The 13,624-nt window shown below is 44.6% G+C and overlaps 1 protein-coding gene and 1 long non-coding RNA gene across 4 annotated transcripts; one reads left to right on the top strand and one right to left on the bottom strand.

Annotated features, from left to right (window-relative positions):
* The first annotated feature begins 36 nt into the window (after positions 1-36).
* Positions 37-3,308, top strand: LOC117852107 (homoarginine-6-hydroxylase 2-ODD-233). 3 transcript variants are annotated; one of them, XR_004639747.2, is made up of 12 exons: positions 37-264; positions 612-727; positions 1,141-1,259; positions 1,340-1,403; positions 1,483-1,550; positions 1,872-1,930; positions 2,006-2,159; positions 2,267-2,286; positions 2,512-2,558; positions 2,769-2,784; positions 2,921-3,010; positions 3,088-3,308. XR_004639747.2 is itself a non-coding variant. In XM_034734050.1 (12 exons), exons 1-12 carry the CDS (start codon positions 231-233, stop codon positions 3,214-3,216), a joined length of 981 nt encoding a protein of 326 aa, XP_034589941.1. In that variant the 5' UTR covers positions 40-230; the 3' UTR covers positions 3,217-3,308. The 3 variants fall into 3 exon arrangements, 2 of the variants coding, with proteins under 2 accessions (XP_034589941.1, XP_072149417.1); XM_034734050.1 differs by having other exon boundaries at positions 40-264; positions 2,769-2,849; XM_072293316.1 differs by lacking the exon at positions 37-264 and having other exon boundaries at positions 630-727; positions 1,131-1,259; positions 2,769-2,849.
* A 7,278-nt stretch (positions 3,309-10,586) lies between these two features.
* Positions 10,587-12,647, bottom strand: LOC117851828 (uncharacterized). The gene is made up of 3 exons (XR_004639654.2): positions 12,474-12,647; positions 12,238-12,387; positions 10,587-10,818 (listed from the first exon to the last, which is right to left on the bottom strand). It is a non-coding gene; the product is annotated as an uncharacterized lncRNA (long non-coding RNA).
* Positions 12,648-13,624: the final 977 nt, after the last annotated feature.

The raw sequence follows: 13,624 nt of genomic DNA, 5'->3' as shown, positions 1-13,624 counted from the left end.
TATGCTGTGCCGTGCATGACGCCAATTCCATTACCTGCTGGTTTTGCGTCACATCGCATGATTGAGAGAGAGGACACAGGGGCTCGTGAATCTGCCGTCACGCTGTTTGTCCTCGCCCATCGGCTTCTATCATTCAACTAACCCACTGGCCGAGAGTGCCAAGCCATCGCCGCAAGCTCCAACGATCTTATCCCCAAACCTCGAGCTCCCTCCCTCTCTCTACGTTCACCATGGGTTCCGACTTCAAGGCGATCCCCCTGATCGGTACGCGTTATTTACCAATCAATTCTTTAACTGCGATTCCATATGTTCTCTAGATTGTAGATACGATTCCGCCTCCAAAGATTCAGATTCGGGGTATCCGGATCAGATTGTGCTACGTGGAAATGCGCAAATTTTATTCTACTCCACGCACGTGCTCCACCATCACTTCCAATTCCTCAAGAATCGAGATGCCCAATCGGCAGTGCTGTGATAGCTTCTGAAAACGGGAATTCAATTGATAACCATGCTCTCAATTCTGAGTAGAAGCAGTTCGAGCCTTTTGCCCTCTCTTTGTGCTTTGCCAATATTTGAGTTATAAGGAGTTTGTTTGTTCCTACAATTGCCAGATATTGGCCCGCTCGTCGAAAAGATTGATGATCCGAGGATGGCCAACGACGCGGATTTGCTGGAGGTTGTGCGGATGCTGGACGACGCTTGCAAGGAGGCCGGGTTCTTCTATGTGGTAATCACTTATTAACTCTCTGGTAGCAGACCACCTGAGGTGTAGGAACTTTGCAAAAGAACTTGGAAACAGCTACTCGTTGGCACTCTGATAGCAAACAACCCATTTTGAATTCTTTAGCAAAATCATGCCAGTAAAACGTGTTTATGTGTACTTTATTTGTTATGATGTTTGCAATAAATATGTGAATATTTAAGGATTAGCAATGAATGAGGCATGAGCTGAAGTTACGTTGGTAATATCCTGCCAGGTACTGATGCTCATATCATGTTCGATCTTGCCATAGGTGCATATGTACAGTTGGCTTTTCCTTTTTTTTATTTTTTGTCAAATGGAAAATATGAATATTTAAAGAATAAATATGTTATTGTAAAAGCTAACAAAGGAAAATAATGTCTGCAAGTTGTTAACAGAAAGGCCATGGTATTACTGAGTCGCTATTGAAGGAAGTCCGGGACGTGACACGCAAATTCTTTCAGCTTCCTTGTGAGGAGAAATTAAAGATTAAGATGTCACCTCAGAGTGGATATAGGTGTTGTTACTTAAACATGTCCAACTTTTCCATGTAGTTCTGTTTGCTTCTTTGGGAAACTGCTGACTGTTAATTTTCAGAGGGTATCAAAGGATAGGGGAGAATATTACCAAGGGTAAACCTGATATGCACGAAGCAATTGATGTAAGCCAACTTTTTTCTCTGTATTTTCTTGTCATGCTTCGAACTGTTCAGAGCTAAACCCTAAGAACAAATATGGCAGTGCTACACTCCTATTAAACCTGGCAAATATGGAGATCTTGCTAAACCAATGGAGGGATCTAACTTATGGTATGTTTCCAAACTCAAACTTTCCATCTCTGTTCTCCAGGCACATCTTAGAGCAGCACAAAAGCATTGTCAAGTCAAGTTTGATTTTCTGGATTAAATCTTGAACAGATTTGATATGAAATAGGTGTAAACATATGCCTACCTTCCATTTGGCTGCAGATTTTCTTCATCATCCATCAGAATCAGATAGAGTAGTACTGAAACAATATCTGCATTTAAATATGATTTTTCTTGTCCTAAAGTGTCCACAATTGGCGTTGCTTCTATACTATATAAAAATGTTGTTTCTACCAAGGGAACTAATGGTTTGCCTTCATACAGGCCAGAAAACCCATCAAATTTTGAAGCACTGCTGGAGAACTATATCAACCTATGCAGAGGTCCACAACTCGACCTACTCTAACAATCTTTTCCACTCATCGCTAGCAGTGTTCATGATGCCATTTTCGTTGCAGATCTTTCAAGAAAGATCATGCGTGGTATAGCTTTGGCATTGGGAGGGGCAATTGATGCATTTGAAGGGGAAACAGCTGGAGATCCTTTCTGGGTTTTAAGGTTGATTGGTTATCCAGTAGAAATTCCAGAAGAGCAGCGCACTGATACTGGATGGTAATAAATACATGTCGGCCATTGCTATTTTGCATTATGCTTACTGAATATGGATGCCTCTCTCACTGCTTTTCTTTTGTATTCGATGTGTTCTACTATGAATCCAGTGGAGCCCATACAGATTATGGTAAGTACATCTCTCTAATTTTTTTATTGGAAGTCGAGTAGATTTTCGTATGTGGAATTGGGGATGATGATTACTTCTGATTGGTATAGATAACACACATTACAGTGGTCATGTTGCATTTAAAGAAACCACATGTTTTTTCAATATTTGTTGCCGTTTCTGAAGATTGGTTGAGTCTCTTACCAAAATCTTGAGATCATTTTGATCATTTGGTCAACAATGCAGGACTACTAACACTGGTTAACCAGGATGATGACATATGTGCCCTTGAGGTATTTCCTTATTTTTTTCAGTCTCATATATATCTCGTATTTATTTAGGAGTTCTTAAATTGTCTGTCCAGTTTCTTCTGTTCTGCTATTAAGAGTAGTATCCAAGATGAGAACTTCATTTGATAATCATGATCAATCTTAACATGCTTACATTTAATAGTTCACTCCATCTTCATAATCTCTAAAAATCCTTTCATGATGTGATTTCAGGTGCAAAACCGCTCTGGTGAGTGGATATATGCAACACCGATTCCAGGAACCTTTGTTTGTAACATTGGAGACATGCTGAAGGTTTTCCTTCTTTTCTTCTTTGCAAGTTCATTTAACAATCAGGGGCTTATAGGTTATTGTTCTCTGTCCAGGTTTGGTCGAATGGAATTTATGAATCCACGCTTCATAGAGTTGTCAACAACTCGCCTCGTTACCGCATATCCGTCGCATTCTTCTACGAGGTATTAGAAATCTCTCTCGCTTGCTCCCTCATGTCAAATTGTTTCTCTTACTCATTTCTCTGAAACCAATGGCGCAGTCCAACTTTGATGCTGCCATAGAGCCTGTTCAGTTCTGCCGGGAGAAAACTGGCGGTGCTGCGAAGTATGAAAAGGTCGTGTACGGGGAGCATTTGGTAAAGAAAGTCCTGACGAACTTCGTCATGTAAATTTCCTGGGTGCAGATGTGGTGGAAAACATGTTACTGAAATATTGGTTTTGCGATATTTCATCAATAAAACATGTCTGTCCATTTGTGTCATTGCAGTGATTTTACAAATGCCTTATTTGTCGTGTACTTCTCCTGTCTAATGATAACGACAAGTTACAGCAGGTCAGGGAGCATCGATGGTGCAAAATTAACATGAGCTGAGCTGCAATGCTGATCATTCAGAAGGAATTAGGAAAGATCTGTCTAGCTCCATCTCTGAAATCTGAATTTAGCAGTCAAAGCTCATAAACAGGCTTGAAATTTGTAAAGGAACTCCTCCGTTTCTTCACTACATCATCTGCTGTTGGAAGCTCATCGATTCACTCAGTCAGATCAAATCAGAAGACAGATCCATTTGAACTCCCATGGAACGAAATCAACGGCGTCCATGGGAAGGGCAAGCTGGAGGAGGGCTGTGGCTGGCAAGGCCGTCTGATGCCGCCAACGCGAGGCAGCGCCGTGAAGGGAAGCCGGCGCGGAGAGGGTGGCGATGTGCTGGAGAGGCGGCACACGTGCTCTACTCCGGCGCCCGGCTGCGGCGGCGGTACTGCCGTCCTCCGCCGGAACTGGAGGATACCCTGGAGTGCGCCTTGTCACTGAATAGATTGGAGACCATTGGCGGCCGGGGCCTCCGGGGCGTGCTGTTGACGTCAGGCGGCAACCGCCGGTGACCGGCGGGCGGCGGCGGCGGGGGAGCCGAGCCGCGGTCGATAATGCTTGCAAACCAGTACCTCGTTGCCTGTCGTCCGTCCCTGCAACCCCGGTACCACGCCGACGCTGGGAGCGGCGTCTGTGTTGCTGGACTGGACTTACAATGTTCTACGCAATGGCCAACCTAATCCGGCAAAAATTGAACTCACCTGCAAAGTGGATCATGCGTGGCCGTAACATTTGGACAAATGAAAACCGGTACAAAATTATTTTTGCCAGGTACGTGTGCGCGTGCCCGGCCTGGTCGCCTGGATGTCATGGGGGTGCATCATGTGATCTATCATATGATCGTGTAAACTTATTACCCGCAGCTGCTGACACGGTACACACCTCGAGGCCGGATTCCATCTCGACGACTCTGACAAGCAGGCCGGGTGATCTCTCTCTCCGCTTCTGCCTACTGCCACAAGCTGAAGGCACTCGCAAGAGGCTGACCAATGACCAGCCAGCAGGGGTTCTGTGGGGGATCATCAGCTACAGTGGAGGAAGGGCTCTCTTGGAAACAGCAGGCTGGTCGTGGTCACCGACGCATCTGCGAGTGTCTTGAGCTCATGGCAGTAAGCAGAAGCGTAAAGAGATTATTGGGGTCTGTGGGACTTAGCCTGAAGGTGCGCACGGTGTCTGCAACTAGACTTGCTGTCGCGGAAGATCTCACGGAGCTTGGAGCTCATGGTGGCGAGGCATGGCGGATCGGATGAGCCTACAAATAGGCAGCGATACAAGATCACACGAGCGGTGGAGAGGACGATCCGCGCTAGGATTAGCATGCAAATCGTGGTGCGCCGCCTGGAGAAGCGGTAGAAACAGTGTCTCGCCCGCGGGCCGCGGCGGCCTAACAGAAATATGCCGTTGCCGTGGATATCTGCGATATCCGGCGCCATGGATGCATGTTAATTAACGCACATTGACGCTTACCAAGTTCATCAACTGCACGCACAGCTAAGGTGGGCTTTAGGACAAAACAACATGGGATTATTGGTAACTTTATCATGGCCATGGAAAATGCAAAATAACCTGCAAGCAGCATGTGACTCTTTGCAACTCAATGGCCCTGAAAATCGAAATACATCAAGTATGAATATCTACTATTCCTCGTTGATTTTAAATTTATTACTTAATTAATAAAATACCATGCATGTTTTGCATGATATCACTGTGGAACGAGCACGACCAATATCTGAACAAGACTGCATATACCCAATTATTCATTTAATAAGTATTTTCACTATGGTTTACATAATATTGCAATGGATTATTTTTCTTTTCTTTTTGAGCATATAAAAAGCACCAGTAAATTAAGCTGCATCCACTTGAAATTACTGAAGGTAGTACACCATGGTTTATTCTAGCTAGGCACGTATTTGCCCCGAGTTTCACGTGCTACTCCAAGCTTTCGAGGAAGTCCCTTGGACCCCTTTGGTCAGCGTCCAAGGAGTTGACCACCCTTCGTACATGTGGCGAGCTCAAGTGATGATTCGAGCTCAAGTGACGTTGAGGCCAAGAAAAGAAGAAAAGAGAAGATGAAAGCTAAGATTGAGAAGAAGACGAACAAGTTGATGAAGAAGAAGAAGATAAAGGAAGAAAGATACAAGCATCCGTTCTTCGGGTTTCATCAAGGTCCTCCTAACTACTCAAATGCATCATCTCAATATCCTTCTTCACAATTTCAATCTGTCCACTTGGGAAAACCTCCTTACTTTGATGGGACAGATTATCCCAAGTGGTCATACGACATGAAAATGCATCTCTACGGGCTTTACCCTTCTATTTGGGAAGTTGTGGTTGTAGGTGTGACTCCACCCAAGAATGGTATACCAACGGCCGAGTAAGCTCAAGATTATTTCTGCAATGCACAAGCCGTAAGGGTCATCACCGGCTCTCTATGTGCCCAATAGTTCAACAAGATCCGCTCCATTGAGGTTGCCAAGGTGATTTGGGATACACTCAAGGAGGCACATGAGGGGACCAATCAAGTTAGAGAAGGCAAGATGGATTTGATTCATGGAGAGCTAGAGCACTTCATCTTGCTCGAGGATCAAACCGTGAGGCAAATGTTTGATAGACTAATGCTCCTTGTATCCGACATTAGATCTCTTGGAAGCACGGATTGGAATGATCACAAAGTCACCAAGAAGATGCTTAGAGCTTTCACTCCAAGAAACCCCACTCTTGCCACCATGATTAGAAGAGATCAAAGCTTCAAGACAAAGACACCCAATCAACTTCTTGGTGAAATATAACATCAAGAGTTGGTTGAGAGAGATGTGGCCAAATCTCTTAGTTTGAGGATGAACAAAAGTGTGGCTCTCAATGCTAGCTCAAGTGTCATGGTTGAGTCAAGTCCCAAAACTCTCAAGTTAAAGAAGGAAGACTCAAGTGATGAAGGAAGCACCGATGAAGAAACCGCATTTGCAATAAGAAACTACAAGAAGTTTTTGAAGAAAAAGGTTTTCAAGAAGAGTGGTGATGATAGAAAGAAGATATCACAAAGAAGATGCTATGAGTACAAGGAAGTTGGTCATTTCATTGCCGATTGTCCTCACAAGGAAAACAAGAACATGGAGGAGAAAAGATACAAGGAGAAGAGCAAAGACTATAAGAAGAAATATCAAGGTCAAGCTCATGTTATGTGGATGACATCCTATTAGCATGCAGCGATAAGAACTTGCTGCATGATATAAAGGGCTTTCTCTCATCGAACTTTGACATGAAGGACCTCGGCGATGCCGCTTATGTCTTAGGCATTGAGATTCACCGACATAGGTCCAAAGGTGTATTAGGACTCTCTCAAAGAGCTTACATAGAGAAGGTCCTTGAAAGATATAATATACACCAATATTCAGGCACAGCTGCTCCAGTTGTCAAGGGTGATAGGTTTGGGTCATTCCAAAGTCCCAGGAATCAATTAGAAATTGATCAAGTGAGAACGATTCCTTATGCTTCAGCTGTCGGAAGCATAATGTATGCATAAGTGTGTACACGTCCTGACTTGGCCTTTATAAGTGGGATGCTTGGAAGGTATTAGTCTAATCCAGGAATAGGCCATTGGAAAGGAGTTAAGAAAGCTTTGCGTTACATGCAAGGCACTAAGAATTACATGCTAACATATAAGAGCACTGAGAAATTAGAGATAATAGGCTATTCAGATGCTGATTTTGCGGGTTGAATTGACACAAAGAGATCCACATCAGGTTATGTCTTCACACTTGCAAATGGGGCTATATCGTGGAAAAGCTCCAAACAAACACTAACAACTGCATCGATGATGCAAGCTGAGTTTGTGGCATGTTATGAAGCTGTGGGACAAGCTTTATGGCTTAAGAGTTTCATCCCAGGATTAAGAGTGGTAGACAGCATAAGTAGGCCACTAAAATTATACAGTGATAATAAGTCAGTAGTTTTCTATTAATAACAACAAGTCAAGTGATGCTGCAAAGCACACTGAGATTAAGTATCTTGTTGTGAAAGATAGAATCCAAGATCACACCATTGAGTTAGAGCATATAAGTACTAAGAAGATGCTTGCGTATCCATTAACGAAAGCCTTACCTCCCATTATATTCAGTGAACATGCTGCCGGCATGGGATTATCAGATAGCCTGTGATCTTGGAGGGTCATAAGACAACCGCCTCCCATCATGATAGGTAGTTTTATACATTATGGACAACTGTGTCACAGTAGGATTTTAATCATCATTGTCACACATTGTCTCCCTGCATAATTCTGCTTTAAGAATGTCATAAGTTATAGGCCTTTAGATGGGAGAATGTTAGAAAAATAACATGGTGGTTAAAAGGCCGAGAGGAAAACGGGAAGGATAAGATTGATGCCTGACTCGAACTCCCTCGCGCGCGTGCACCCCGCACCTCGATCGGAGGCGCAACCGACCAATTGGTTGCGGCCCCGAGTGATCCAGTGCTATAAGAGAAGGAGGGGCTGGCGGGTTTGGAACACACCAACGCACCAAACCCTACGCACACCCCCTACACACCTCCCGATCACAGCGGCGCTGGAGTTGCCCGAAGGCCGTCGCCGCACCACCGTCGTCGTCTGTGGACAGACGAGGTGGAGACTTGAAGGGAGACATGATCTACTCCGAGCTAGTACACCTAGGGCATCCGTCATCCCGGTCTTGTCCACGGCCCTAATGGTCAGATCGTCACAAGCCATGGCAGCTGGTTGTACTCTAACATCTTCATTGAGTTGTGTTCATGTTCTAGATGTGCAAAGATCCTATTTTAGTTAAGATTAAGTAATGTAGAGTCCTACAACTGCTATGCTGATCGGCTACGATGGCACGAGGCTGCTGCTAGGACAAGGACGTGGAGATCGGTTCGTGGGACGACATCGACTACTTCCTCTACTCTGACGCGTGACTATGTTGAACCGGCTCTGCTCCAACTCTTCTTCCGCTGCTCTGCACGTCTAGTGGTAACGATCCATGACCTCTTTACTTGCAAGTTTCCTGGGTGATGTGGTAGATGTAATGCTAGAGTAGCCTACCTGTTTCCCTACAATATGGGCTGCAATGCAATAGAGGGCAAAGAAGAGGTCGGTGCAATGAAAGACTAGATGGCTGTCGCTGCCATAGCTGTTCTGGAGGCAGATGTGATGGCTATCTTTGAGAAGGAGTCTGCAAGAGAGCCTTGTAATGCTCTCAAGGAGATGCATATTGGTGAAGATTGTGTTATAATGGCACGAACTCTAAAGAGGGAGATTGAGGGTATGTACATGGGTGCTTCGGAGATGATCAATAAGTTTGCCTTGAAGCTTACCACCAAAGTAAATTAAATGAGATGTGAGATAGGGTTAGTGCTTAGTTGTGAATGTCAAGCAAGTTGTTCTAGGTTGTGAGGACCTAGTGTGTTGTTTAAGCTTGTAGTGTGAATCTATAAGTTTTGAGTTACTAGCTACTTTGTTATCTCTCATATACTTGTGCGTTCTAGGGAGGAGTTAGGAGTGAATTGAGTGATTCAATTCCAAGTACAGGAACAAGAGTAATTCTTGGTAGCGGTCGAATTGTTACGTTTAGTCCCACATCAGAAATTGATGGGGGGAGCACAACATATAGGTAGGGGCAGCCCTCACCCATCAGGCTAGTCTTTTGAGTTGAGTTAAGCTCATGGGTATAGCGGGCCGGGTCGGATTCCGTTGCGCACTCTAATACGAAGAGTGATTCTTGTTTCTAACAGCAGGGACATATGAATGCCAGATTTGAAGACAAACAGAAATTAAATGATCAGGATACTCTCAAGTCAACATAAAAAAATACTGCTCTAAATTTTGAATATTACTGCTTTAATTTTTCCAATTTATAGTAGTATTTTTCACAAACTATATTTCCACATCAAGCTATTGCATAGTATTTAGAAATCTTGTAGCCCTGTGTTGAGCTTATCGTTAACAACTTATCATGTGTTCAATCTGGAAGCTAAGGTAGCCTTTCCTATAGCCTGAGTGGGTAGTACGCAAGGTGCAATCCACTTAAAACATCTTTACAATCTGGACATGGTGTTGCAGGCACACACAAAAGGATTTGAATGTGATATTTGGTGCTGATGGGATTGCATGGGTGAGCTCCATTAAGAGAAACATCATGGCTATATTTTTTAAAGGACACCTATATTGCTAGTGCTTGATGCCATCAATTGTTTGGTTTGCTTTACTTTCGCAGATGAACTAAATTTTTAGGGAACCGTTGCAGTTGGTCTGTACTTTGTTGTGGGTGTCCTTATAGTTGAAGAGTTTCATATTAGATTTATTGAACCTCTTAGAAAAAAAGTTGTCCATGTTATCCCACGGAGGAGGCAAGTGATGATGCGCAAACAGCCAAACACTAACGCTTGATGCCATGGTAACTTGTCATGGAAGATGGTATTAATTTCAAGATTTTTTATGGTCTAAGGATATAGACGTTTCTTTTGTAAAACAAATTCAGATCCATAGTGAAATGCACTGAAAGAGTACTCCTGCTTCGTTTTTAATGGTTCCTCGGTACCTTTCTCAATGAAACGACATTGTCTTTTATGAGCAGTAATGACTCAAACATCATTATGAGTACATTGAAAGTACATGTTTGTTGCAAGGAGCTTGGTTTTGTTGCAGAAACATGTTTTTTATTGTTGTCTATAGTACTCGTCTAAAATCACCATTATAATTTACAACAGATTTCTATGAGGAATCAATGAACATGAGGCTCACATGTTTAGTTGGCCAATGTGTTTATCGTGCCGGATTTCAATGAGGATTCACAATAAACTTAGACTTATAGGTTTAAATGACTGAACGAAGTGTATCTTGTAGTAGGGTGACAAGAATTTGTGCCGAATTATGAATACCTCATTAGAGCTAAATTCGACCTCTCCTCTTTTTGTTGTGCCTGAAGCGAGTCACTTGCATACAAGTGAAGTAGGCAACATAACACAACTCAAGCCAGTCAGCTGAAATTGATGTTGGCCAGGTTTAGTAGTATAGTATGAACTACGAAGAACTATATGGTCTGCTGCTCTAAACTATAAGCCCTGGAGATTGAGTGCAAATGCTCAAGAAAACTAACACGTGCATGTCCATATGTAATCCTAATGTGAATGGCTAAGAAGAGAGGAGAGAGCTGTGCATGATCTAAACCTGATAGCAGAATTTCCCAAGACTATTTATGCACATAATGCATACAGTTGCAAAATAGTTTAATTTGCTCATTACAAATACAAAAATCATCGTCTTGGATCTTGAAATCAACAATACTACATGCTATTGTGCAGACAGGTCCATATATTAAAAAAAAAGAACTTCCTCCTGGAGTAGTCATTTGCCATCTTCAACCCTCAAATCCTAGATGCCTGCAGCCATCTAACAAATGAACAAATTGTGTGTTATGAAAAGAAGCTGCAAACAAGCTTTAATGAAATGAAAACTAGACTACCTACAAATGCAAGCAAAACAGCCAGATGGTGAAAGTAATTACGAACACAAACAAAAGCAAAGCATCAGTGGAGAAAGTTTTGTTCAATAGTATGAAGCAGGAGAAAAGAATGGAAAGATGGCTATCGGGTTTGCAACACAATAAGTGATATATGACAGCATGAAATCAGAATTAAATTTTACAGATATATGAAAGAAAGCATAGGCGAGTGGGGAAGACAATTCCTTCTTGCTGCCTTTATATGTGATCAAAATGGCTATGGAAACAAATACTGTGAAACATCTCTAGTCAATGACAGCAGTCTTAGTGCAAGAGCTGAAACCCTGACTGAACAAGAAACTATCCAACAAAAGAATCAAAGCAACCTTGGACAGAAAGTAAAGAGCAATTGGTACACCACTTTTTTCCTCAGCCATATTAAACAGATGATGATAGTATTTAGGGACATATCGCAGTTGCATGGATGTGATATGTTATCAAATTCGAGATGAAGAGCTCAATTCCTAAAAAGCCTCGTATTTTGAAAGATGCAGCTGGTGGAAATTTTAGATGGACATGTTATCATAATAGCTCTTAGGCTTTTATTGACATCAAGTCATCTTGTTGCTCAGAGCTCTGTTTTTCGCATGACAGCGTCTAAGACCTTAAGAAAACTGTGAGAATGAACTCATGTTGATCGAGCTAGCCAGACGTTCGACTGACACAAGCTAAGATAGTTATCTTTTGGTGGGCATCAGTAGTTGTCTGAGGGATTTCAGCAATTCCAAATATACCAGCATGTACCATTTCTGTCGGCATAAGTTTTTTATAGTTGTCTCCCGGATAACAAGTTTCATATTGTGGAGACTTTCAGTGGTATGTGACTAGCAAATTGAGTAGTTACACATAAAGTTCATTTCAGGAGAGCAGTTAACGAAAACAACTGTAGAGCTGGAGTATGCACAATCTATAACCTTGATTAATAAATGCCCTTGAAGATGCAAGAATCTCACATTATCTTGGAGCACTGAGGACAACTGCACACTGAATTCATGAACGCTGACACTGTATATGTTTCCAAGTTCACTGGATAGAAGCAAGAACTATCCTAGAATTGTTCAAGTTTTATAAAATAACTGACAAACTTGCCTTGACGTCCTGTAACGAGGTATGTTTTCAACTTTACATTTCAGATAGCAGAACCTGAGAGCTAAGTAATGGATATAATAGCAGTAGCAGCCATATGCCTGAGAACTAAGCCTAAACAAGCATGCACAAATGTTCAGGTAATAGACGAGTAACACAGATCCAAGAAGAAATCACACCAGATTCGAGATTGTTAGAGAAATAGAGAGGGGGTTACTCACCGGGAATAGTTCGAGCAGAAGGCACGAGTGAAGCTTATGTTGGCTGGCTCCAGGATGTGGTTGTCCCCTGTGTCCTCGTCCTCGTTCTCGTCGCGCCTTCTCTTGGCCGGAGAGAGTAGAAGGAGGCGGGGGACCTGGACTGACTCAAGGCTGGAAAAACGAGGATGAGTAGGGGAAGGGGATGAGGTGGAGGAGGAGATAGGGAAGGGGAGCTGGAGGAGGTGGCGAGGCACAACCTGGATCTCGTCGCACTCGCCGCAGCACCGCGAGGGAGAGGCGGCGTCTTGTTCGGGAGCGGAGCGACGGAAGGGAGAGTGAGACGCGGGCCAAGTTCCCGGGGTGAGGTGACCCACGCGGTTTTTCAGGGTTTGGAACCCCGTGCTCGCAAATGCAATTTTGGCGCACGACGTGGTTCTTTTCCTGGCGCGGGTGTGCTGCTCCCCTGTGTGACGACGTGAAGTTGCTGGGCATTCCCAGCTCATCGGCTGCCGGATCTCTCGGTGACGACGACACTGCAGTTTCTGTCGCCGTCAACGACTCGCAGCGGCACTCTGCACGCGTGCATGCATGCATAGAGAACGAATGCATTAGACATGCATTGGAATGCATGCATCAGGATTCCATGACAGCCTAGAACATAACCCAGATAAACCTACTGCCAATGGCGTCGTGGCCGTGATGCGTCAACTTCTTTCCCGTCGCCTGCTGCATCTCGGCGAGCCCGCCGACCCGGTGCGGCCGCTGCGGTAGGTGCTGCGAGACCCTGCGCTCGATCCCGTGTCGCGCGGTGAGCGAGCCGTCCAGGCGCAGGCGCGGGCGCGGCGGCGGGGTCTGCGAGTCCGTGCTCCCATTGCAGGACCCCTTATCAGGTGTCCTGGTCGAAATCTTCCTGAGGTGCCTGCTTGCCACAACGTCGCCCTCGGATGGCAGCCTCCCGGCGCCGCCGCCCGCGCCGAAGCACAGAGGACTCTGCTGCTGCCGGTGCCGGGACGTGAAGAACCTGGGGTGGCCGTCGCTCGAATCACTTGGTGACGACGACATTGCAGTTTCTGGCATCGTCGTCGGCTCGCGGCGGCACTCTGCACGCATGCATGCATGCATGCATGCACAGAGAGAGCGAATGGATTAGACATTGGCGTGCATCAGGATTGCATGATAGCCCAGACAGCAGATAGTGCCGGCTGCCGGGTGCGCGCGTGGCTTGAGAAACCTACTGTTGTCAATGGCGTGGTGGCCGTGATGCGGCAACTCCTTGCCGTGCACGATGTCGCTCGCGGTGATCCAACTGTTGTCCCGGCTTGGCGAGCAGGCCGGGCGCGTCGCCTCCTTTCCATGCTTTCCCGTCGCGTGCTGCATCATCGCCCGGTGCGGTAGCGGCTGCAAGACC

The sequence above is a fragment of the Setaria viridis genome, chromosome 4 (genome assembly GCF_005286985.2).
Source record: "Setaria viridis chromosome 4, Setaria_viridis_v4.0, whole genome shotgun sequence".
In the NCBI taxonomy this organism is placed as follows: Eukaryota; Viridiplantae; Streptophyta; class Magnoliopsida; order Poales; family Poaceae; genus Setaria; species Setaria viridis.
Note: the sequence above shows the minus strand (reverse complement) of the source record. Positions and strands in the feature narration are given on the sequence as shown.